Source organism: Anomaloglossus baeobatrachus, unplaced genomic scaffold, assembly GCF_048569485.1.
Source record: "Anomaloglossus baeobatrachus isolate aAnoBae1 unplaced genomic scaffold, aAnoBae1.hap1 Scaffold_522, whole genome shotgun sequence".
NCBI lineage: Eukaryota > Metazoa > Chordata > Amphibia > Anura > Aromobatidae > Anomaloglossus > Anomaloglossus baeobatrachus.
The window spans coordinates 154,547-180,643 of NW_027444586.1; the positions used below are offsets into that span (position 1 = coordinate 154,547).

A 26,097-nucleotide genomic window follows, 5' to 3' on the forward strand; every position below is an offset into this window, starting at 1 on the left:
TGCTACATTAATACCCTAGTCGGACACCATTTTGTAGAGGTGGACACATGCTATACTAATACCCTAGTCGGACACCATTTTGTAGAGGTGGACACATGCTACATTAATACCCTAGTCGGACACCATTTTGTAGAGGTGGACACATGCTACACTAATACCCTAGTCGGACACCATTTTGTAGAGGTGGAGACATGCTATACTAATACCCTAGTCGGACACCATTTTGTAGAGGTGGAGACATGCTACACTAATACCCTAGTCGGACACCATTTTGTAGAGGTGGACACATGCTATACTAATACCCTAGTCGGACACCATTTTGTAGAGGTGGAGACATGCTACACTAATACCCTAGTCGGACACCATTTTGTAGAGGTGGACACATGCTATACTAATACCCTAGTCGGACACCATTTTGTAGAGGTGGACACATGCTACACTAATACCCTAGTCGGACACCATTTTGTAGGTGTTACGGTTGCTGCGAGCACTGGAGACTATGTCCAGATTTCTTGCTACTGCACATGTGCGAGCGCTGGAGACTAAGTCCAGATTTCTTGCTACTGCACATGTGCGAGCGCTGGAGACTAAGTCCAGATTTCGTGCTACTGCACATGTGTGAGCGCTGGAGACTAAGTCCAGATTTCTTGCTACTGCACATGTGCGAGCGCCGGAGACTAAGTCCAATCTTGGAGCCATTGCACATGTGTGGGTGACATCATCGCTGACACGAGGTCACATGTCTCTGACACCTTCTATGCCGATTGGTCGCTGGTCATGTGCTTGTGACGTCTTGCTCGGTGATAGGCCAGCATGACGTCACTCCTGTCGTTCTGGCAGCGGATTGGCTCTGGTGTCCTCCATCTTGGATGAGGCACAGAGTCTATATAAGACCCTGACACACGCCGCATGGTGCTCAGTCCTCTTGGTTCATGCATGAGAGTAGACGCTCTGTGCGCGTTCCTCTAGGCATTCCTCTGTCTATGCTAGGTGAGCGCTACCGGCAGGGTAGCGTTCTTATACCTTACAGCTTCGGCTGCTGTCCGTATCCTTACCTCTTAGGGGAGCGGACATAGGCAGGTGCCTGAGGCACATGGTCTGGCTGGGCCTTGTGATTCTACTCGTAGGTGGACGTTGCCGCTAGGGTAACGTTCCTTATACTGCGTCTGGCAGTTGTTCGTATCCTCGCACACTAGGGGAGCGAACAGAGGTAGGAGCTTTGTGCGGCTTACGCTGCTGTTCGTCTCTTTTGCACCACTAGAAGAGCGGACCTAGGCAGGTGCCATATCTAGTGGTTCGTGTCCTCGCACACTAGTGGAGCGAACGCAGGTAGGAGCTTTGTGCGGCTTACGCTGCTGTTCGTCTCTTTTGCACCACTAGAAGAGCGGACCTAGGTAGGTGCCATTTCGCACACATTGCCTTTGTCTCTGTGATTGTTAACAGAGATCATTCCACACACCCTCCAAGTAAGGGAGGAATTGCTTTACTTACTTATTATATCCTTCTGTGAGTTAACAGAGGTATTGCACTCTGCCATAGTCTGCAGCAAAGTCTTTGCACGGTGGACCCTGACTGTCTGATACTCCTTTCGGTTATTATCAGACAGCCCCCCGTAACAGTAGGGGTGGACACATGCTACACTAATACCCTAGTCGGACACCATTTTGTAGAGGTGGACACATGCTACACTAATACCGTATTAGTGTAGCATGTGTCCACCTCTACAAAATGAAACAAACAAAGTAACTAAACAGTAAAAATGCATAGGACCTCAGTCAATCGGAAAATGACCAGAAATTACCTCAGACAGTCGATTTATTTCTGTCAAACAAAGTAAATAAACTGTAAAAATGCATAAGACCTCAGTCAGTCGGAAAAATACATGCTACGCTAATACCCCTGTTGTCATTGTGAGTCGTTTTCCGACTGACTGAGTTCCTCTACAAAAAATGGCAGATCCAGGTGTCTGCAGTTTAAGGCTATGTGCGCACGTTGCGTAATTACATGCAGTTACGCTGCGCTTTGTAGCGCAGCGTAACTGCATGCGTCCTGCGTCCCCTGCACAGTCTATGGAGATTGTGCAGGGGCCGTGCGCACGTGGCGTTTTAGAGTGCAGCGCTTCCGCTGCTGCCCGAAGCGCGCGTTCTAAGAAGTGACATGTCACTTCTTCCGTGCGCTTTTCCTGCAGCCCCTGCTCTGTCTATGGGAGGAGCTGCAGGCAGAGCGCATGGAATCGGCTTTTTTTTTTTTTTCACTACGGACATTTTCTGCAGCGATTGGAACGTGTGCTCTTCAGATCGCTGCAGATATTTCTGCAGTGACTGTACGCAGCGTGCGCACATAGCCTAACTGCGACTGAGGATCAAGCAGCGAGATCTGCTCGTCATCGGGGTTTTCTGCTTTCAGAAAGCGAATTACAGCAGGTTCAGCATTATCGGCAGCAGCAGCTTACCGGGGACTGTTGTATTTTTACTATTTACTTTATTTCATTTGGTAGAGGTGGACACATGCTACACTAATACCCTTAATGGAGGGGTGCGGGATCTGAGATTGATCAATGATTCGGGATGTTTTATTTTATACTAGGTCTGAGGCATCGGGGTCATAAAAGCAAAGTCCCGAAACCCAGTACCAAAGAAGAAAGTGAGAAGCCGAAATCTCCTGGGGTTAACGACCCCCTGCGCTGGTTCGGAGTTTTGGTCCCTCAAAGTTTACGGCAAGCGCAGAGTAACTTCCGGCAAGGTGCGTGAGTGTCCCGAGCGGCTGTGGTGCCACCTCTGTTCCTGGCCACTGTTCACACTCTGGTTTCTTTCTTGCAGGGATCCTCCTGGCTGCCGAAGTCGCCTCCCTGCAGAGCAGCATCGACGAGAACCGCAAGAAATATCGGGCGCTGCTTGCCCAGAAGAAACGGGAACACGTTCAGTCCGGCTGAGGAGCTCCGATTTTTCTAAACTGTTGATATAGGACCAAGAATAAATCCTAGCAGTAAGGGGGTATTAGACTTTTGTTAAAGGGGTTGTCCTCTACTAGAATACTTCCACATTTCCCCCCGGTAAAATAATAAAGCCTATACTCACCTCCCGTACCAGTGTCGTGGCTCACGTGGAGTTGTGACGTCATACTAGCCATCGTTCAATCAGCTCCGACTTCCGTCCCCCGCCTTTGGACCAAATGAGTTCATCAACAGGAAGTGAGCACAGCCGTAGCACTCACTTCCTGTTGATTGTTCGTTTGGTCCAAAGGCGGGAGAAGGAAGCCGTTGCTGATTGGGCGGGAGGCTCGTGTGAGTCGTGATCCACGGCACCGGTACCGGAGGTGAGTATAGGCTTTATCATTTTACCTGGGGGAAAATGTGGAATCAGAAGCGGGTGTTCTAGTAGTGGACAATCCCTTTAAAGTGCTGATACCTCCACTGTTTTGTTTTTTTTTCTCCACCAATGACCTCTGAGATTAATATATATTTTTGTCTGTTCCTTTTACACTAACTGTGTATATATTGGAGATGCTCATAAACCTGTCCATACATGAAGAAGCGCCCGCGATGTCTATATTGTTTCTTATGTTGTCACGACCGGCTGCAAGTTCAGAGCTCAGTGCGTTTAGGAAATCCGATCACATACTGCTGGGTGCATTGGTAGTAACCACAGTGGGGCGGAATTATTTGGACACTATGGGGAGAACTCGTACCTCCGCTGTGCGAATGGCCGGGTCCAACAGAAAGTACCGGAGAGGGGTCAGTAGGTTTTGGAGTGTGGGAGAAAATCGGAAACCCCCGCAGACACGGGGAGAACATGCAAACTCATTGCAGGTGTTGTTCTTGGTGGGATTTGAACCCAGGACCCCAGCGCTGCAAGACTGCCGTGCTGACCCCTGAGGCCGCGGGGCCGTGCTGACCCGCGGGGCCGTGCTGACCCCTGAGGCCGCGGTGCCGTGCTGACCCCTGAGGCCGTGGTGCCGTGCTGACCCCTGAGGCCGTGCTGATCCCCAGGGCCCCGGGGCCCTTCTGACCCCAGGGCCGCGGTACCGTGCTGACCCCTGAGGCGGCAGTGCTGTGCTGACCCCTGAGGCGGCGGTGCCGTGCTGATGCTGACCCCCTCAGGTCGTGCTGACCCCCTCAGGCCGTGCTGACCCCCTCAGGCCCCGGTGCCGCGCTGACCCCCGAGGCAGTTACTCAAATCCTAAAGTGGAAGAAAAATGCTCAAAAACACAGAACATCTGACCAGGAAAAGTGGTTTTATTGTTTTTGTTTTTTTATGGTTTTTTTTTTTTTTTGAGATTTCTCGGGCATCATTTAGTTTTCTCCAAAAACTCCCCAAAATACTCTTTTTGCACAAAGCCTGCGGGTTTCTTCCCCCGGGGGCTGATTTTAAGTCCGGATGTAAAATCTTCCATTTCGTTAGTGTTTTATGAGATTTTAAGAAATTAACCCTCTGCCTGTTGGCTGATAACAGAGAGCAGTAGATCTCCAGCATACTGTCGGTTATATTATATTATGGTTGGAGGGTCCCACAGTCCTCCACGTGATGCTGCGGTCCCCGAATGCTGCGGTGAAGGGGACATGTCCTACGTTGCGATGTTCCCGGGGGCCATTATTAGGCTCGGTGTGAGGGGTCACGTCGGCGTCACTGTACGGGGGTAGTGGGGATGATGGGGGAGTAGTCCTGTACCGTGTAACTTCATATACTGCAGTCGCCTGAAGACAGGAAGTTTCTGGCGGCCCACACGCCCTAGGGCGACGGCGCAGCTACGGGAAGTGTTGTGAGAGCGCGACCACACTGACAGCCACCTATGACAGGAAGACGTGGTCACAGGCGGAAATGTCACTACAGTAGCTTCACGGGACGATATTCAGGAGGCGCAGAACGGACGATGGCGCAGCAATTACCATGACAACCAGACCCTTCCGCCATCCTTGATGGGACCCAATGGAATGGCCATGGACCTGACCGGAAAAGCAGAAGCTGTGGATGAAGGGGACGCCTGGTAGGACGGGATCGTGGCTTACTATGGAGTAGTTTCATGTCTGGTTATAGCCCGGACGTCGTGTCCTGGTTCTGTGAGGAGGACGCGGGCTGTCTGCGCAGGTTATGGCGGCCATATTGCTGCAGTGCAGGGTTAGGTTTGTCAGTGATTCTCTTCCTTCCCCATACAGGGCTCCTGTGCAGAGGGAACGTTCCTACACCACCGGCTCCCTGTCCGAGAGCTCCGGGGTAAGTGCATTGTGGCCCACGGATAGTGTAATGACCACCCTGCCAGGGAGCTAAGCCTCTCCTATGTGATACTCTGCTGAGCGGGGGGATCTAAGCCTCTCCTATGTGATACTCTGCTGAGCGGGGATCTAAGCCTCTCCTATGTGATACTCTGCTGAGCGGGGGATCTAAGCCTCTCCTATGTGATACTCTGCTGAGCGGGGGATCTAAGCCTCTCCTATGTGATACTCTGCTGTGCGGGGGGATCTAAGCCTCTCCTATGTGATACTCTGCTGAGCGGGGGATCTAAGCCTCTCCTATGTGATACTCTGCTGAGCGGGGGATCTAAGCCTCTCCTATGTGATACTCTGCTGTGCGGGGGGATCTAAGCCTCTCCTATGTGATACTCTGCTGAGCGGGGGATCTAAGCCTCTCCTATGTGATACTCTGCTGAGCGGGGGGATCTAAGCCTCTCCTATGTGATACTCTGCTGAGCACGAGGATCTAAGCCTCTCCTATGTGATACTCTGCTGAGCGGGGGATCTAAGCCTCTCCTATGTGATACTCTGCTGAGCGGGGGGATCTAAGCCTCTCCTATGTGATACTCTGCTGAGCGGGGATCTAAGCCTCTCCTATGTGATACTCTGCTGAGCGGGGGATCTAAGCCTCTCCTATGTGATACTCTGCTGAGCGGGGGGATCTAAGCCTCTCCTATGTGATACTCTGCTGAGCACGGGATCTAAGCCTCTCCTATGTGATACTCTGCTGAGCACGAGGATCTAAGCCTCTCCTATGTGATACTCTGCTGAGCGGGGGATCTAAGCCTCTCCTATGTGATACTCTGCTGAGCGGGGGATCTAAGCCTCTCCTATGTGATACTCTGCTGAGCGGGGGGATCTAAGCCTCTCCTATGTGATACTCTGCTGAGCGGGGGGATCTAAGCCTCTCCTATGTGATACTCTGCTGAGCGGGGGGGATCTAAGCCTCTCCTATGTGATACTCTGCTGAGCACGAGTATCTAAGCCTCTCCTATGTGATACTCTGCTGAGCGGGGATCTAAGCCTCTCCTATGTGATACTCTGCTGAGCACGAGGATCTAAGCCTCTCCTATGTGATACTCTGCTGAGCGGGGGGATCTGAGCCTCTCCTATGTGATACTCTGCTGAGCGGGGGGATCTAAGCCTCTCCTATGTGATACTCTGCTGAGCGGGGGGATCTGAGCCTCTCCTATGTGATACTCTGCTGAGCGGGGGGATCTAAGCCTCTCCTATGTGATACTCTGCTGAGCACGAGGATCTAAGCCTCTCCTATGTGATACTCTGCTGAGCGGGGATCTAAGCCTCTCCTATGTGATACTCTGCTGTGCGGGGGGATCTAAGCCTCTCCTATGTGATACTCTGCTGAGCGGGGGATCTAAGCCTCTCCTATGTGATACTCTGCTGAGCGGGGGATCTAAGCCTCTCCTATGTGATACTCTGCTGAGCAGGAATCTAAGCCTCTCCTATGTGATACTCTGCTGAGCGGGGGATCTAAGCCTCTCCTATGCGATACTCTGCTGAGCACGGGGATCTAAGCCTCTCCTATGTGATACTCTGCTGAGCGGGGGGATCTAAGCCTCTCCTATGTGATACTCTGCTGAGCAGGGGGATCTAAGCCTCTCCTATGTGATACTCTGCTGAGCAGGGGGATCTAAGCCTCTCCTGTGGGATACTCTGCTGAGCAGGGGGATCTGAGCCTCTCCTATGTGATACTCTGCTGAGCGGGGGATCTAAGCCTCTCCTATGTGATAATCTGCTGAGCGGGGAATCTAAGCCTCTCCTATGTGATACTCTAAGGAGCGGGGATCTAAGCTACTGCTATGTGATACTCTGCTGAGCACGAGGATCTAAGCCTCTCCTATGTGATATTCTACTGAGCGGGGGATCTAAGCCACTCCTATGTGATGCTCTGCTGAGCACGGGGATCTAAGCCTCTCCTATGTGATACTCTGCTGAGCAGGGGGGATCTAAGTCTTTCCTTTGTGATACTCTCTGCAGAGCTTTGTATCTAAGCCTTTCATATGTGATACTCTGCTGAGCAGGGATCTAAGCCTCTCAGTGGTTGTTGGGTCAGTCTCCTCACCCCGGCCTTCTCTCTCAGCACTAAACTCCTTGTACTTCTGTGTATTGCTCAGTGGTGGTCAGGCTCAGCCTCCTCACCTCGGCTGTGTCTCTGAGCACTGAACACCTTGTACTTCTGTGTCTTGCTCAGTGGTGGTCGGGCTCAGCCTCCTCACCTCGGCTGTGTCTCTGAGCACTGAACACCTTGTACTTCTGTGTCTTGCTCAGTGGTGGTCTGGCTCAGTCTCCTCACCTCGGCTGTGTCTCTGAGCACTGAACGCCTTGTACTTCTGTGTCTTGCTCAGTGGTGGTCGGGCTCAGCCTCCTCACCTCGGCTGTGTCTCTGAGCACTGATCACCTTGTACTTCTGTGTATTTCTCAGTGGTGGTCGGGCTCAGCCTCCTCACCTCGGCTGTGTCTCTGAGCACTGAACACCTTGTACTTCTGTGTCTTGCTCAGTGGTGGTCTGGCTCAGTCTCCTCACCTCGGCTGTGTCTCTGAGCACTGAACGCCTTGTACTTCTGTGTCTTGCTCAGTGGTGGTCGGGCTCAGCCTCCTCACCTCGGCCGTGTCTCTGAGCACTGATCACCTTGTACTTCTGTGTCTTGCTCAGTGGTGGTTGGACTCAGCCTCCTCACCTCGGCTGTGTCTCTGAGCACTGAACGCCTTGTACTTCTGTGTCTTGCTCAGTGGTGGTCGGGCTCAGCCTCCTCACCTCGGCCATGTCTCTGAGCACTGATCACCTTGTACTTCTGTGTCTTGCTCAGTGGTGGTCAGGCTCAGCCTTCTCACCTCGGCTGTGTCTCTGAGCACTGAACGCCTTGTACTTCTGTGTCTTGCTCAGTGGTGGTCGGGCTCAGCCTCCTCACCTCGGCCGTGTCTCTGAGCACTGATCACCTTGTACTTCTGTGTCTTGCTCAGTGGTGGTTGGACTCAGCCTCCTCACCTCGGCTGTGTCTCTGAGCACTGAACGCCTTGTACTTCTGTGTCTTGCTCAGTGGTGGTCGGGCTCAGCCTCCTCACCTCGGCCATGTCTCTGAGCACTGATCACCTTGTACTTCTATGTCTTGCTCAGTGGTGGTCGGGCTCAGCCTCCTCACCTCGGCTGTGTCTCTGAGCACTGATCACCTTGTACTTCTGTGTATTGCTCAGTGGTGGTCGGGCTCAGCCTCCTCACCTCGGCTGTGTCTCTGAGCACTGAACGCCTTGTACTTCTATGTCTTGCTCAGTGGTGGTCGGGCTCAGCCTCCTCACCTCGGCTGTGTCTCTGAGGACTGATCACCTTGTACTTCTGTGTCTTGCTCAGTGGTGGTCGGGCTCAGCCTCCTCACCTCGGCTGTGTCTCTGAGCACTGAACGCCTCGCATTTCCGGCCTCCGGGAGGCTGCAGCTCTGTAATATGACAGCTCTGGAGGATAATGGCTTCCTGGTCTTCCTATTAGCAACAAAGCAATAGATGGATCTGTGATCGCTTTGTATCTAATGTATCTAAGCCTTTCCTATGTGATACTCTGCAGAGCTTTGTATCTAAGCCTTTCCTATGTGATACTCTGTAGAGCTTTGTATCTAATCCTTTCCTATGTGATACTCTGCAGAGCTTTGCATCTAAGCCTTTCCTGTGTGATACTCTGCAGAGCTTTGTATCTAATCCTTTCCTATGTGATACTCTGCAGAGCTTTGCATCTAATCCTTTCCTATGTGATACTCTGCAGAGCTTTGTATCTAATCCTTTCCTATGTGATACTCTGCAGAGCTTTGTATCTAAACCTTTCCTATATGATACTCTGCAGAGCTTTGTATCTAATCCTTTCCTATGTGATACTCTGCAGAGCTTTGTATCTAATCCTTTCCTATGTGATACTCTGCAGAGCTTTGTATCTAATCCTTTCCTATGTGATACTCTGCAGAGCTTTGTATCTAAACCTTTCCTATATGATACTTTTCAGAGCTTAGTATCTAAGCCTTTCCTATGTGATACTCTGCAGAGCTTTGTATCTAAGCCTTTCCTATGTGATACTCTCTGCAGAGCTTTGTATCTAAGCCTTTCCTATATGATACTCTGCAGAGCTTTGTATCTAAGCCTTTCCTATGTGATACTCCCTGTAGAGCTTTGTATCTAAGCCTTTCCTATATGATACTCTGCAGAGCTTTGTATCTAAGCCTTTCCTATGTGATACTCTCTGCAGAGCTTAGTATCTAAGCCTTTCCTATGTGATACTCTCTGCAGAGTTTTGTATCTAAGCCTTTCCTATGTGATACTCTCTGCAGAGATTTGTATCTAAGCCTTTCCTATGTGATACTCTCTGCAGAGCTTAGTATCTAAGCCTCTCCTATGTGATACTCTCTGCAGAGCTTTGTATCTAAGCCTTTCCTATGTGATACTCTCTGCAGAGTTTTGTATCTAAGCCTTTCCTATGTGATACTCTCTGCAGAGATTTGTATCTAAGCCTTTCCTATGTGATACTCTCTGCAGAGCTTAGTATCTAAGCCTTTCCTATGTGATACTCTCTGCAGAGTTTTGTATCTAAGCCTTTCCTATGTGATACTCTCTGCAGAGATTTGTATCTAAGCCTTTCCTATGTGATACTCTCTGCAGAGCTTAGTATCTAAGCCTTTCCTATGTGATACTCTCTGCAGAGCTTAGTATCTAAGCCTTTCCTATGTGATACTCTCTGCAGAGATTTGTATCTAAGCCTTTCCTATGTGATACTCTCTGCAGAGTTTTGTATCTAAGCCTTTCTTTTGTGATACTCTCTGCAGAGCTTTGTATCTAATCCTTTCCTATATGATACTCTGCAGAGCTTTGTATCTAAGCCTTTCTTATGTGATACTCTCTGCAGAGCTTAGTATCTAAGCCTTTCCTATGTGATACTCTCTGCAGAGTTTTGTATCTAAGCCTTTCCTATATGATACTCTGTAGAGCTTTGTATCTAATCCTTTCCTATGTGATACTCTGCAGAGCTTTGTATCTAATCCTTTCCTATGTGATACTCTCTGCAGAGCTTTGTATCTAATCCTTTCCTATATGATACTCTGCAGAGCTTTGTATCTAAGCCTTTCCTATGTGATACTCTCTGCAGAGCTTTGTATCTAAGCCTTTCCTATGTGATACTCTGCAGAGCTTTGTATCTAATCCTTTCCTATGTGATACTCTCTGCAGAGCTTTGTATCTAATCCTTTCCTATGTCATACTCTGCAGAGCTTTGTATCTAAGCCTTTCCTATGTGATTCTCTGCAGAGATTTGTATCTAAGCCTCTCCTATGTGATACTCTGCTGAGCAGGGCTACTAAGCCTCTCAGTGGTTGTTGGGTTCAGTCTCCTCACCCCGGCCTTCTCTCTCAGCACTAAACTCCTTGTGCTTCTGTGTCTTGCTCAGTGGTGGTCGGGCTCAGCCTCCTTACCTTGGCCATATCTGTGAGCACTGATCACCTTGTCCTTCTGTGTCTTGCTCAGTGGTGGTCGGGCTCAGCCTCCTCACCTCGGCTGTGTCTCTGAGCACTGATCACCTTGTACTTCTGTGTCTTGCTCAGTGGTGGTCGGGCTCAGCCTCCTCACCTCGGCTGTGTCTCTGAGCACTGAACGCCTTGTACTTACTTCTGTGTCTTGCTCAGTGGTGGTCGGGCTCAGCCTCCTCACCTCGGCTGTGTCTCTGAGCACTGAACACCTTGTACTTCTGTGTCTTGCTCAGTGGTGGTCGGGCTCAGCCTCCTCACCTCGGCTGTGTCTCTGAGCACTGATCACCTTGTACTTCTGTGTCTTGCTCAGTGGTGGTCGGGCTCAGCCTCCTTACCTTGGCCATATCTGTGAGCACTGATCACCTTGTCCTTCTGTTTCTTGCTCAGTGGTGGTAGGGCTCAGCCTCCTCACCTCGGCTGCGTCTCTGAGCACTGATCACCTTGTACTTCTATGTCTTGCTCAGTGGTGGTCAGGCTCAGCCTCCTCACCTCGGCTGTGTCTCTGAGCACTGAACACCTTTTACTTCTGTGTCTTGCTCAGTGGTGGTCGGGCTCAGCCTCCTCACCTCGGCTGTGTCTCTGAGCACTGAACGCCTTGTACTTACTTCTGTGTCTTGCTCAGTGGTGGTCGGGCTCAGCCTCCTCACCTCGGCTGTGTCTCTGAGCACTGAACACCTTGTACTTCTGTGTCTTGCTCAGTGGTGGTCGGGCTCAGCCTCCTCACCTCGGCTGTGTCTCTGAGCACTGAACGCCTTGTACTTACTTCTGTGTCTTGCTCAGTGGTGGTCGGGCTCAGCCTCCTCACCTCGGCTGTGTCTCTGAGCACTGAACACCTTGTACTTCTGTGTCTTGCTCAGTGGTGGTCGGGCTCAGCCTCCTCACCTCGGCTGTGTCTCTGAGCACTGATCACCTTGTACTTCTATGTCTTGCTCAGTGGTGGTCGGGCTCAGCCTCCTCACCTCGGCTGTGTCTCTGAGGACTGATCACCTTGTACTTCTGTGTCTTGCTCAGTGGTGGTCGGGCTCAGCCTCCTTACCTTGGCCATATCTGTGAGCACTGATCACCTTGTCCTTCTGTTTCTTGCTCAGTGGTGGTAGGGCTCAGCCTCCTCACCTCGGCTGCGTCTCTGAGCACTGATCACCTTGTACTTCTATGTCTTGCTCAGTGGTGGTCAGGCTCAGCCTCCTCACCTCGGCTGTGTCTCTGAGCACTGAACACCTTGTACTTCTGTGTCTTGCTCAGTGGTGGTCGGGCTCAGCCTCCTCACCTCGGCTGTGTCTCTGAGCACTGAACGCCTTGTACTTACTTCTGTGTCTTGCTCAGTGGTGGTCGGGCTCAGCCTCCTCACCTCGGCTGTGTCTCTGAGCACTGAACACCTTGTACTTCTGTGTCTTGCTCAGTGGTGGTCGGGCTTAGCCTCCTCACCTCGGCTGTGTCTCTGAGCACTGAACGCCTTGTACTTCTGTGTCTTGCTCAGTGGTGGTCGGGCTCAGCCTCCTCACCTCGGCTGTGTCTCTGAGCACTGATCACCTTGTACTTCTATGTCTTGCTCAGTGGTGGTCGGGCTCAGCCTCCTCACCTCGGCTGTGTCTCTGAGGACTGATCACCTTGTACTTCTGTGTCTTGCTCAGTGGTGGTCGGGCTCAGCCTCCTCACCTCGGCTCTGTCTCTGAGCACTGAACGCCTTGTACTTACTTCTGTGTCTTGCTCAGTGGTGGTCGGGCTCAGCCTCCTCACCTCGGCTGTGTCTCTGAGCACTGAACACCTTGTACTTCTGTGTCTTGCTCAGTGGTGGTCGGGCTCAGCCTCCTCACCTCGGCTGTGTCTCTGAGCACTGAACGCCTTGTACTTACTTCTGTGTCTTGCTCAGTGGTGGTCGGGCTCAGCCTCCTCACCTCGGCTGTGTCTCTGAGCACTGAACACCTTGTACTTCTGTGTCTTGCTCAGTGGTGGTCGGGCTCAGCCTCCTCACCTCGGCTGTGTCTCTGAGCACTGATCACCTTGTACTTCTATGTCTTGCTCAGTGGTGGTCGGGCTCAGCCTCCTCACCTCGGCTGTGTCTCTGAGGACTGATCACCTTGTACTTCTGTGTCTTGCTCAGTGGTGGTCGGGCTCAGCCTCCTCACCTCGGCTGTGTCTCTGAGCACTGATCACCTTGTACTTCTGTGTCTTGCTCAGTGGTGGTCGGGTTCAGCCTCCTCACCTCGGCCGTGTCTCTGAGCACTGAACACCTTGTACTTCTGTGTCTTGCTCAGTGGTGGTCGGGCTCAGCCTCCTCACCTCGGCTGTGTCTCTGAGGACTGATCACCTTGTACTTCTGTGTCTTGCTCAGTGGTGGTCGGGTTCAGCCTCCTCACCTCGGCCGTGTCTCTGAGCACTGAACACCTTGTACTTCTGTGTCTTGCTCAGTGGTGGTCGGGCTCAGCCTCCTCACCTCGGCTGTGTCTCTGAGGACTGATCACCTTGTACTTCTGTGTCTTGCTCAGTGGTGGTCGGGCTCAGCCTCCTCACCTCGGCTGTGTCTCTGAGCACTGATCACCTTGTACTTCTGTGTCTTGCTCAGTGGTGGTCGGGTTCAGCCTCCTCACCTCGGTCGTGTCTCTGAGCACTGAACACCTTGTACTTCTGTGTCTTGCTCAGTGGTGGTCGGGCTCAGCCTCCTCACCTCGGCTGTGTCTCTGAGGACTGATCACCTTGTACTTCTGTGTCTTGCTCAGTGGTGGTCGGGTTCAGCCTCCTCACCTCGGCTGTGTCTCTGAGCACTGAACACCTTGTACTTCTGTGTCTTGCTCAGTGGTGGTCGGGCTCAGCCTCCTCACCTCGGCTGTGTCTCTGAGCACTGATCACCTTGTACTTCTATGTCTTGCTCAGTGGTGGTCGGGCTCAGCCTCCTCACCTCGGCTGTGTCTCTGAGGACTGATCACCTTGTACTTCTGTGTCTTGCTCAGTGGTGGTCGGGCTCAGCCTCCTTACCTTGGCCATATCTGTGAGCACTGATCACCTTGTCCTTCTGTTTCTTGCTCAGTGGTGGTAGGGCTCAGCCTCCTCACCTCGGCTGCGTCTCTGAGCACTGATCACCTTGTACTTCTATGTCTTGCTCAGTGGTGGTCAGGCTCAGCCTCCTCACCTCGGCTGTGTCTCTGAGCACTGAACACCTTGTACTTCTGTGTCTTGCTCAGTGGTGGTCGGGCTCAGCCTCCTCACCTCGGCTGTGTCTCTGAGCACTGAACGCCTTGTACTTACTTCTGTGTCTTGCTCAGTGGTGGTCGGGCTCAGCCTCCTCACCTCGGCTGTGTCTCTGAGCACTGAACACCTTGTACTTCTGTGTCTTGCTCAGTGGTGGTCGGGCTCAGCCTCCTCACCTCGGCTGTGTCTCTGAGCACTGAACGCCTTGTACTTCTGTGTCTTGCTCAGTGGTGGTCGGGCTCAGCCTCCTCACCTCGGCTGTGTCTCTGAGCACTGATCACCTTGTACTTCTATGTCTTGCTCAGTGGTGGTCGGGCTCAGCCTCCTCACCTCGGCTGTGTCTCTGAGGACTGATCACCTTGTACTTCTGTGTCTTGCTCAGTGGTGGTCGGGCTCAGCCTCCTCACCTCGGCTCTGTCTCTGAGCACTGAACGCCTTGTACTTACTTCTGTGTCTTGCTCAGTGGTGGTCGGGCTCAGCCTCCTCACCTCGGCTGTGTCTCTGAGCACTGAACACCTTGTACTTCTGTGTCTTGCTCAGTGGTGGTCGGGCTCAGCCTCCTCACCTCGGCTGTGTCTCTGAGCACTGAACGCCTTGTACTTACTTCTGTGTCTTGCTCAGTGGTGGTCGGGCTCAGCCTCCTCACCTCGGCTGTGTCTCTGAGCACTGAACACCTTGTACTTCTGTGTCTTGCTCAGTGGTGGTCGGGCTCAGCCTCCTCACCTCGGCTGTGTCTCTGAGCACTGATCACCTTGTACTTCTATGTCTTGCTCAGTGGTGGTCGGGCTCAGCCTCCTCACCTCGGCTGTGTCTCTGAGGACTGATCACCTTGTACTTCTGTGTCTTGCTCAGTGGTGGTCGGGCTCAGCCTCCTCACCTCGGCTGTGTCTCTGAGCACTGATCACCTTGTACTTCTGTGTCTTGCTCAGTGGTGGTCGGGTTCAGCCTCCTCACCTCGGCCGTGTCTCTGAGCACTGAACACCTTGTACTTCTGTGTCTTGCTCAGTGGTGGTCGGGCTCAGCCTCCTCACCTCGGCTGTGTCTCTGAGGACTGATCACCTTGTACTTCTGTGTCTTGCTCAGTGGTGGTCGGGTTCAGCCTCCTCACCTCGGCCGTGTCTCTGAGCACTGAACACCTTGTACTTCTGTGTCTTGCTCAGTGGTGGTCGGGCTCAGCCTCCTCACCTCGGCTGTGTCTCTGAGGACTGATCACCTTGTACTTCTGTGTCTTGCTCAGTGGTGGTCGGGCTCAGCCTCCTCACCTCGGCTGTGTCTCTGAGCACTGATCACCTTGTACTTCTGTGTCTTGCTCAGTGGTGGTCGGGTTCAGCCTCCTCACCTCGGCCGTGTCTCTGAGCACTGAACACCTTGTACTTCTGTGTCTTGCTCAGTGGTGGTCGGGCTCAGCCTCCTCACCTCGGCTGTGTCTCTGAGGACTGATCACCTTGTACTTCTGTGTCTTGCTCAGTGGTGGTCGGGTTCAGCCTCCTCACCTCGGCCGTGTCTCTGAGCACTGAACACCTTGTACTTCTGTGTCTTGCTCAGTGGTGGTCGGGCTCAGCCTCCTCACCTCGGCTGTGTCTCTGAGGACTGATCACCTTGTACTTCTATGTCTTGCTCAGTGGTGGTCGGGCTCAGCCTCCTCACCTCGGCTGTGTCTCTGAGGACTGATCACCTTGTACTTCTGTGTCTTGCTCAGTGGTGGTCGGGCTCAGCCTCCTCACCTCGGCTGTGTCTCTGAGCACTGAACGCCTCGCATTTCCGGCCTCCGGGAGGCTGCAGCTCTGTAATATGACAGCTCTGGAGGATAATGGCTTCCTGGTCTTCCTATTAGCAACAAAGCAATAGATGGATCTGTGATCGCTTTGTATCTAATGTATCTAAGCCTTTCCTATGTGATACTCTGCAGAGCTTTGTATCTAAGCCTTTCCTTTGTGATACTCTCTGCAGAGCTCTGTATCTAAGCCTTTCCTATGTAATACTCTGCAGAGCTTTGTATCTAAACCTTTCCTATGATATTCTGCAGAGCTTTGTATCTAAGCCTTTCCTATGTGATACTCTCTGTAGAGCTTTGTATCTAAGCCTTTCCTATGTGATACTCTCTGCAGAGCTTTGTATCTAAGCCTCTCCTATGTGATACTCTGCTGAGCAGGGGTACTAAGCCTCTCAGTGGTTGTTGGGTTCAGTCTCCTTACCCTTGCCATGTCTCTGAGCACTGAACACCTTATACTTCTATGTCTTGCTCAGTGGTGGTCGGGCTCAGCCTCCTCACCTCGGCCGTGTCTCTGAGCACTGAACGCCTTGTACTTCTGTGTCTTGCTCAGTGGTGGTCGGGCTCAGCCTCCTCACCTCGGCTGTATGTCTGAGCACTGAACACCTTGTACTTCTATGTCTTGCTCAGTGGTGGTTGGACTCAGCCTCCTCACCTCGGCCATGTCTCTGAGCACTGATCACCTTGTACTTCTATGTCTTGCTCAGTGGTGGTCGGGCTCAGCCTCCTCACCTCGGCTGTGTCTCTGAGCACTGATCACCTTGTACTTCTGTGTCTTGCTCAGTGGTGGTCAGGCTCAGCCTCCTCACCTCGGCTGTGTCTCTGAGCACTGAACACCTTGTACTTCTGTGTCTTGCTCAGTGGTGGTCGGCCTCAGCCTCCTCACCTCGGCCATGTCTCTGAGCACTGATCACCTTGTACTTCTATGTCTTGCTCAGTGTTGGTCAGGCTCAGCCACCTCACTTCGGCCATGTCTCTGAGGACTGATCACCTTGTACTTCTGTGTCTTGCTCAGTGGTGGTCGGGCTCAGCCTCCTCACCTCGGCCATGTCTCTGAGCACTGATCACCTTGTACTTCTATGTCTTGCTCAGTGTTGGTCAGGCTCAGCCACCTCACTTCGGCCATGTCTCTGAGGACTGATCACCTTGTACTTCTGTGTCTTGCTCAGTGGTGGTCGGGCTCAGCCTCCTCACCTCGGCTGCGTCTCTGAGCACTGATCAACTTTTACTTCTGTGTCTTGCTCAGTGGTGGTCGGGCTCAGCCTCCTCACCTCGGCTGTGTCTCTGAGCACTGATCACCTTGTACTTCTGTGCCTTGCTCAGTGGTGGTTGGACTCAGCCTCCTCACCTCGGCTGCGTCTCTGAGCACTGATCAACTTTTTCTTCTGTGTCTTGCTCAGTGGTGGTCGGGCTCAGCCTCCTCACCTCGGCTGTGTCTCTGAGCACTGAACGCCTTGTACTTCTGTGTCTTGCTCAGTGGTGGTCGGGCTCAGCCTCCTCACCTCGGCTGTGTCTCTGAGCACTGAACGCCTTGTACTTCTGTGTCTTGCTCAGTGGTGGTCGGGCTCAGCCTCCTCACCTCGGCTGTGTCTCTGAGCACTGAACGCCTTGTACTTCTGTGTCTTGCTCAGTGGTGGTCGGGCTCAGCCTCCTCACCTCGGCTGTGTCTCTGAGCACTGAACGCCTTGTACTTCTGTGTCTTGCTCAGTGGTGGTCGGGCTCAGCCTCCTCACCTCGGCTGTGTCTCTGGGCACTGATCACCTTGTACTTCTGTGTCTTGCTCAGTGGTGGTCGGGCTCAGCCTCCTCACCTCGGCTGTGTCTCTGAGCACTGAACGCCTCGCATTTCCGGCCTCCGGGAGGCTGCAGCTCTGTAATATGACAGCTCTGGAGGATAATGGCTTCCTGGTCTTCCTATTAGCAACAAAGCAATAGATGGATCTGTGATCGCTTTGTATCTAATGTATCTAAGCCTTTCCTATATGATACTCTGCAGAGCTTTGTATCTAAGCCTTTCCTATGTGATACTCTCTGCAAATCTTTGTATCTAAGCCTTTCCTATGTGATACTCTGCAGAGCTTAGTTTCTAAACCTTTCCTATGTGATACTCTACAGAGCTTTGTATCTAAGCCTTTCCTATGTGATACTCTCTGCAGAGCTTTGTATCTAAGCCTTTCCTATGTGATACTCCCTGTAGAGCTTTGTATCTAAGCCTTTCGTATGTGATACTCTACAGAGCTTTGTATCTAAGCCTTTCCTATGTGATACTCTCTGCAGAGCTTTGTATCTAAGCCTTTCCTATGTGATACTCCCTGTAGAGCTTTGTATCTAAGCCTTTCGTATGTGATACTCTGCAGAGCTTTGTATCTAAGCCTTTCCTATGTGATACTCTGCAGAGCTTAGTTTCTAAACCTTTCCTATGTGATACTCTACAGAGCTTTGTATCTAAGCCTTTCCTATGTGATACTCTCTGCAGAGCTTTGTATCTAAGCCTTTCCTATGTGATACTCCCTGTAGAGCTTTGTATCTAAGCCTTTCCTATGTGATACTCCCTGTAGAGCTTTGTATCTAAGCCTTTCCTATGTGATACTCTGCAGAGCTTTGTATCTAATCTTTTCCTATGTGATACCTTCTGCAGAGCTTTGTATCTAATCCTTTCCTTTATGATACTCTGCAGAGCTTTGTATGTAAGCCTTTCCTATGTGATACTCTGCAGAGCTTTGTATCTAAGCCTTTCCTATGTGATACTCCCTGTAGAGCTTTGTATCTAAGCCTTTCCTATGTGATACACTGCATAGCTTTGTATCTAATCCTTTCCTATATGATACTCTGCAGAGCTTTGTATCTAATCCTTTCCTATGTGATACTGTGCAGAGCTTTGTATCTAATCGTTTCCTATGTGATACTCTGCAGAGCTTTGTATCTAAGCCTTTCCTATATACTTTGCAGAGCTTAGTATCTAAGCCTTTCCTATGTGATACTCTGCAGAGCTTTGTTTCTAAGCCTTTCCTATGTGATACTCCCTGTAGAGTTTTGTATCTAAGCCTTTCCTATATGATACTCTGCAGAGCTTTGTATCTAAGCCTTTCCTATGTGATACTCTCTGCAGAGCTTAATATCTAAGCCTTTCCTGTGTGATACTCTCTGCAGAGCTTTGTATCTAAGCCTTTCCTATATGATACTCTGCAGAGCTTTGTATCTAAGCCTTTCCTATGTGATACTCTCTGCAGAGCTTTGTATCTAAGCCTTTCCTATGTGATACTTTCTGCAGAGCTTTGTATCTAAGCCTTTCTTATGTGATACTCTCTGCAGAGCTTTGTATCTAAGCCTTTCCTATGTGATACTCTCTGCAGAGATTTGTATCTAAGCCTTTCCTATGTGATACTCTGCAGAGCTTTGTATCTAAGCCTTTTCTATGTGATACTCCGCAGAGCTTTGTATCTAAGCCTTTCCTATGTGATACTCTCTGCAGAGCTTTGTATCTAATCCTTTCCTATGTGATACTCTGCAGAGCTTTGTATCTAAGCCTTTCCTATGTGATACTCTGCAGAGCTTTGTATCTAATCCTTTCCTACATGATACTCTGCAAATCTTTGTATCTAAGCCTTTCCTATGTGATACTCTCTGCAGAGCTTTGTATCTAAGCCTCTCCTATGTGATACTCTGCTGAGCAGGGATCTAAGCCTCTCAGTGGTGGTCAGGCTCAGTCTCCTCACCCCGGCCTTCTCTCTCAGCACTAAACTCCTTGTACTTCTGTGTCTTGCTCAGTGGTGGTCGGGCTCAGCCTTCTCACCTCGACCGTGTCTCTGAGCACTGATCACCTTGTACTTCTATGTCTTGCTCAGTGGTGGTCGGGCTCAGCCTCCTCACCTCGGCTGTGTCTCTGAGCACTGATCACCTTGTACTTCTGTGTCTTGCTCAGTGGTGGTCGGGCTCAGCCTCCTCACCTCGGCTGTGTCTCTGAGCACTGAACGCCTCGCATTTCCGGCCTCCGGGAGGCTGCAGCTCTGTAATATGACAGCTCTGGAGGATAATGGCTTCCTGGTCTTCCTATTAGCAACAAAGCAATAGATGGATCTGTGATCGCTTTGTATCTAATGTATCTAAGCCTTTCCTATGTGATACTCTGCAGAGCTTTGTATCTAAGCCTTTCCTGTGTGATACTCTCTGCAGAGCTTTGTATCTAAGCCTTTCCTATGTGATACTCTCTGCAGAGCTTTGTATCTAAGCCTTTCCTATGTGATACTCTGCAGAGCTTTGTATCTAAGCCTTTCCTATGTGATACTCTGCAGAGCTTTGTATCTAAGCCTTTCCTATGTGATACTCTGCAGAGCTTTGTGTCTAAGCCTTTCCTATGTGATACTCTGCAGAGCTTTGTGTCTAAGCCTTTCCTATATGATATTCTGCAGAGCTTTGTATCTAAGCCTTTCCTATGTGATACTCTGCAGAGCTTTGTATCTAAGCCTTTCCTATGTCATACTCTGCAGAGCTTTGTATCTAAGCCTTTCCTGTGTGATGCGCTCTGCAGAGCTTTGTATCTAAGCCTTTCCTGTGTGATACTCTCTGCAGAGCTTTGTATCTGAGCCTTTCTTATGTGATACTCTCTGCAGAGCTTTGTATCTAGGCCTTTCCTATATGATACTCTGCAGAGCTTAGTATCTAAGCCTTTCCTATGTGATACTCTCTGCAGAGCTTTGTATCTAAGCCTTTCCTATGTGGTGATACTCTGCAGAGCTTTGTATCTAAGCCTTTCATATGTGATACTCTCTGCAGAGATTTGTATCTAAGCCTTTCCTATGTGATACTCTCTGCAGAGCTTTGTATCTAAGCCTTTCCTATGTGGTGATACTCTGCAGAGCTTTGTATCTAAGCCTTTCCTATGTGATACTCTCTGCAGAGATTTGTATCTAAGCCTTTTCTATGTGATACTCCGCAGAGCTTTGTATCTAAGCCTTTCCTGTGTGATACTCTCTGCAGAGCTTTGTATCTAAGCCTTTCCTATGTGATACTCTCTGCAGAGCTTTGTATCGAAGCCTTTCTTATGTGATACTCTCTGCAGAGCTTTGTATCTAGGCCTTTCCTATGTGATACTCTGCAGAGCTTTGTATCTAATCCTTTCCTGTTTGATACTCTGCAGAGCTTTGTATCTAAGCCTTTCCTATGTGATACTCTCTGCAGAGATTTGTATCTAAGCCTTTCCTATGTGATACTCTCTGCAGAGCTTTGTATCTAATCCTTTCCTATGTGATACTCTGCAGAGCTTTGTATCTAAGCCTTTCCTATGTTATACACTCTCAGAGCTTTGTATCTAATCCTTTCCTATATGATACTCTGCAGAGCTTAGCCTTTCCTATGTGATACTCTGCAGAGCTTTGTATCTAAGCCTTTCCTATGTGATACTCTGCAGAGCTTTGTATCTAAGCCTTTCCTATATGATACTCTCTGCAGAGCTTTGTATCTAAGTCTTTCCTATGTGATACTCTCTGCGGAGCTTTGTATCTAAGCCTTTCCTATGTGATACTCTCTGCAGAGCTTTGTATCTAAGCCTTTCCTATGCGATACTCTGCAGAGCTTTATATCTAAGCCTTTCCTATATGATACTCTCTGCAGAGCTTTGTATCTAAGTCTTTCCTATGTGATACTCTCTGCAGAGCTTTGTATCTAAGCCTTTCCTATGTGATACTCTGCAGAGCTTTGTATCTAAGCCTTTCCTATGTGATACTCTCTGCAGAGCTTTGTATCTAAGCCTTTCCTATATGATACTCTGCAGAGCTTTGTATCTAAGCCTTTCCTATGTGATACTCTGCAGAGCTTTGTATCTAAGCCTTTCCTATGTGATACTCTCTGCAGAGCTTTGTATCTAAGCCTTTCCTATATGATACTCTGCAGAGCTTTGTATCTAAGCCTTTCCTATGTGATACTCTGCAGAGCTTTGTATCTAAGCCTTTCCTATGTGATACTCTGCAGAGCTTTGTATCTAAGCCTTTCCTATATGATACTCTGCAGAGCTTTGTATCTAAGCCTTTCCTATGTGATACTCTCTGCAGAGATTTGTATCTAAGCCTTTCCTATGTGATACTCTCTGCAGAGTTTTGTATCTAAGCCTTTCCTTTGTGATACTCTCTGCAGAGCTTTGTATCTAATCCTTTCCTATGTGATACTCTGCAGAGCTTTGTATCTAAGCCTTTCCTATGTGATACACTCTCAGAGCTTTGTATCTAATCCTTTCCTATATGATACTCCGCAGAGCTTTGTATCTAAGCCTTTCCTATGTGATACTCTCTGCAGAGCTTTGTATCTAATCCTTTCCTATGTGATACTCTGCAGAGCTTTGTATCTAAGCCTTTCCTATGTGATACTCTGCAGAGCTTTGTATCTAATCCTTTCCTATATGATACTCTGCAGAGCTTTGTATCTAAGCCTTTCCTATGTGATACTCTCTGCAGAGCTTTGTATCTAAGTCTTTCCTATGTGATACTCTCTGCAGAGCTTTGTATCTAAGCCTTTCCTATGTGATACTCTCTGCAGAGCTTTGCATCTAAGCCTTTCCTATGTGATACTCTGCAGAGCTTTGTATCTAATCCTTTCCTATATGATACTCTGCAGAGCTTTGTATCTAAGCCTTTCCTATGTGATACTCTCTGCAGAGCTTTGTATCTAAGCCTTTCCTATGTGATACTCTCTGCAGAGCTTTGTATCTAAGCCTTTCCTATGCGATACTCTCTGCAGAGCTTTGTATCTAAGCCTTTCCTATGTGATACTCTCTGCAGAGCTTTGTATCTAAGCCTTTCCTATGTGATACTCTGCACAGCTTTGTATCTAAGCTTTTCCTATGTGATACTCTCTGCAGAGCTTTGTATCTAAGCCTTTCCTATGTGATACTCTCTGCAGAGCTTTGTATCTAAGCTTTTCCTATGTGATACTCTCTGCAGAGCTTTGTATCTAAGCATTTCCTATGTGATACTCTGCAGAGCTTTGTATCTAAGCCTTTCTTATGTGATACTCTCTGCAGAGCTTTGTATCTAAGCCTTTCCTATATGATACTCTCTGCAGAGCTTTGTATCTAAGCCTTTCCTATGCGATACTCTCTGCAGAGCTTTGTATCTAAGCCTTTCCTATGTGATACTCTCTGCAGAGTTTTGTATCTAAGCCTTTCCTATGTGATACTTTGCAGAGCTTTGTATCTAATCCTTTCCTATGTGATACTCCCTGCAGAGCTTTGTATCTAAGCCTTTCCTATGTGATACTCTCTGCAGAGCTTTGTATCTAAGCCTTTCCTATGTGATACTCTCTGCAGAGCTTTGTATCTAAGCCTTTCCTATGTAATACTCTGCAGAGCTTTGTATCTAATCCTTTCCTATATGATACTCTGCAGAGCTTTGTATCTAAGCCTTTCCTATGTGATACTCTCTGCAGAGCTTTGTATCTAAGCCTTTCCTATGTGATACTCTCTGCAGAGCTTTGTATCTAAGCCTTTCCTATGTGATACTCTCTGCAGAGCTTTGTATCTAAGCCTTTCCTATGTGATACTTTGCAGAGCTTTGTATCTAAGCCTTTCCTATGTGATACTCTGCACAGCTTTGTATCTAAGCTTTTCCTATGTGATACTCTCTGCAGAGCTTTGTATCTAAGCCTTTCCTATATGATACTTTGCAGAGCTTAGTATCTAAGCATTTCCTATGTGATACTCTGCAGAGCTTAGTATCTAAGCATTTCCTATGTGATACTCTGCAGAGCTTTGTATCTAATCCTTTCCTATGTGATACTCCCTGCAGAGCTTTGTATCTAAGCCTTTCCTATGTGATACTCTCTGCAGAGCTTTGTATCTAAGCCTTTCCTATGTGATACTCTCTGCAGAGCTTTGTATCTAAGCCTTTCCTATGTCATACTCTGCAGAGCTTTGTATCTAAGCCTTTCCTATGTGATACTCCCTGTAGAGCTTTGTATCTAAGCCTTTCCTATGTGATACTCTGCAGAGCCTTGCATCTAATCCTTTCCTATGATACTCTGCAGAGCTTTGTATCTAGGACTTTCCTATGTAATACTCTGCAGAGCTTTGTATCTAAACCTTTCCTATATGATACTCTGCAGAGCTTTGTATCTAATCCTTTCCTATGTGATACTCTGCAGAGCTTTGTATCTAAGCCTTTCCTATGTGATACTCTCTGCAGAGCTTTGTATCTAAGCCTTTCCTATGTGATACTTTGCTGAGCAGGAGTACTAAGCCTCTCAGTGGTTGTTGGGTCAGTCTCCTCACCCCGGCCTTCTCTCTCAGCACTAAACTCCTTGTACTTCTGTGTCTTGCTCAGTGGTGGTCGGGCTCAGCCTTCTCACCTCGGCTGTGTCTCTGAGCACTGAACGCCTTGTACTTCTATGTCTTGCTCAGTGGTGGTCGGGCTCAGCCTCCTCACCTCGGCTGTGTCTCTGAGCACTGAACGCCTTGTACTTCTATGTCTTGCTCAGTGGTGGTCGGGCTCAGCCTCCTCACCTCGGCTGTGTCTCTGAGCACTGATCACCTTGTACTTCTGTGTCTTGCTCAGTGGTGGTCGGGCTCAGCCTCCTCACCTCGGCTGTGTCTCTGAGCACTGAACGCCTTGTACTTACTTCTGTGTCTTGCTCAGTGGTGGTCGGGCTCAGCCTCCTCACCTCGGCTGTGTCTCTGAGCACTGAACACCTTGTACTTCTGTGTCTTGCTCAGTGGTGGTCGGGCTCAGCCTCCTCACCTCGGCTGTGTCTCTGAGCACTGAACGCCTTGTACTTACTTCTGTGTCTTGCTCAGTGGTGGTCGGGCTCAGCCTCCTCACCTCGGCTGTGTCTCTGAGCACTGAACACCTTGTACTTCTGTGTCTTGCTCAGTGGTGGTCGGGCTCAGCCTCCTCACCTCGGCTGTGTCTCTGAGCACTGATCACCTTGTACTTCTATGTCTTGCTCAGTGGTGGTCGGGCTCAGCCTCCTCACCTCGGCTGTGTCTCTGAGGACTGATCACCTTGTACTTCTGTGTCTTGCTCAGTGGTGGTCGGGCTCAGCCTCCTTACCTTGGCCATATCTGTGAGCACTGATCACCTTGTCCTTCTGTTTCTTGCTCAGTGGTGGTAGGGCTCAGCCTCCTCACCTCGGCTGCGTCTCTGAGCACTGATCACCTTGTACTTCTATGTCTTGCTCAGTGGTGGTCAGGCTCAGCCTCCTCACCTCGGCTGTGTCTCTGAGCACTGAACACCTTGTACTTCTGTGTCTTGCTCAGTGGTGGTCGGGCTCAGCCTCCTCACCTCGGCTGTGTCTCTGAGCACTGAACGCCTTGTACTTACTTCTGTGTCTTGCTCAGTGGTGGTCGGGCTCAGCCTCCTCACCTCGGCTGTGTCTCTGAGCACTGAACACCTTGTACTTCTGTGTCTTGCTCAGTGGTGGTCGGGCTCAGCCTCCTCACCTCGGCTGTGTCTCTGAGCACTGAACGCCTTGTACTTCTGTGTCTTGCTCAGTGGTGGTCGGGCTCAGCCTCCTCACCTCGGCTGTGTCTCTGAGCACTGATCACCTTGTACTTCTATGTCTTGCTCAGTGGTGGTCGGGCTCAGCCTCCTCACCTCGGCTGTGTCTCTGAGGACTGATCACCTTGTACTTCTGTGTCTTGCTCAGTGGTGGTCGGGCTCAGCCTCCTCACCTCGGCTCTGTCTCTGAGCACTGAACGCCTTGTACTTACTTCTGTGTCTTGCTCAGTGGTGGTCGGGCTCAGCCTCCTCACCTCGGCTGTGTCTCTGAGCACTGAACACCTTGTACTTCTGTGTCTTGCTCAGTGGTGGTCGGGCTCAGCCTCCTCACCTCGGCTGTGTCTCTGAGCACTGAACGCCTTGTACTTACTTCTGTGTCTTGCTCAGTGGTGGTCGGGCTCAGCCTCCTCACCTCGGCTGTGTCTCTGAGCACTGAACACCTTGTACTTCTGTGTCTTGCTCAGTGGTGGTCGGGCTCAGCCTCCTCACCTCGGCTGTGTCTCTGAGCACTGATCACCTTGTACTTCTATGTCTTGCTCAGTGGTGGTCGGGCTCAGCCTCCTCACCTCGGCTGTGTCTCTGAGGACTGATCACCTTGTACTTCTGTGTCTTGCTCAGTGGTGGTCGGGCTCAGCCTCCTCACCTCGGCTGTGTCTCTGAGCACTGATCACCTTGTACTTCTGTGTCTTGCTCAGTGGTGGTCGGGTTCAGCCTCCTCACCTCGGCCGTGTCTCTGAGCACTGAACACCTTGTACTTCTGTGTCTTGCTCAGTGGTGGTCGGGCTCAGCCTCCTCACCTCGGCTGTGTCTCTGAGGACTGATCACCTTGTACTTCTGTGTCTTGCTCAGTGGTGGTCGGGTTCAGCCTCCTCACCTCGGCCGTGTCTCTGAGCACTGAACACCTTGTACTTCTGTG

General features: G+C 50.0%; 2 protein-coding genes across 2 annotated transcripts in view; both read left to right on the forward strand.

Moving 5' to 3' along the window:
- The window catches only part of LOC142282818 (vacuolar ATPase assembly protein VMA22-like), an 83,606-nt gene extending 80,075 nt beyond the window's left edge, over positions 1–3,531 (forward strand). The window contains exons 5-6 of the mRNA XM_075333054.1: positions 2,587–2,742; positions 2,820–3,531. Of these exons, the coding sequence (XP_075189169.1) occupies positions 2,587–2,742; positions 2,820–2,932 (269 nt within the window). The 3' untranslated portion in view covers positions 2,933–3,531. The remainder of the gene's footprint in view (positions 1–2,586; positions 2,743–2,819) is intronic.
- A 1,190-nt stretch (positions 3,532–4,721) lies between these two features.
- The window catches only part of LOC142282814 (uncharacterized), a 43,512-nt gene continuing 22,136 nt past the window's right edge, over positions 4,722–26,097 (forward strand). The window contains exons 1-2 of the mRNA XM_075333048.1: positions 4,722–4,983; positions 5,153–5,210. Of these exons, the coding sequence (XP_075189163.1) occupies positions 4,916–4,983; positions 5,153–5,210 (126 nt within the window). The 5' untranslated portion in view covers positions 4,722–4,915. The remainder of the gene's footprint in view (positions 4,984–5,152; positions 5,211–26,097) is intronic.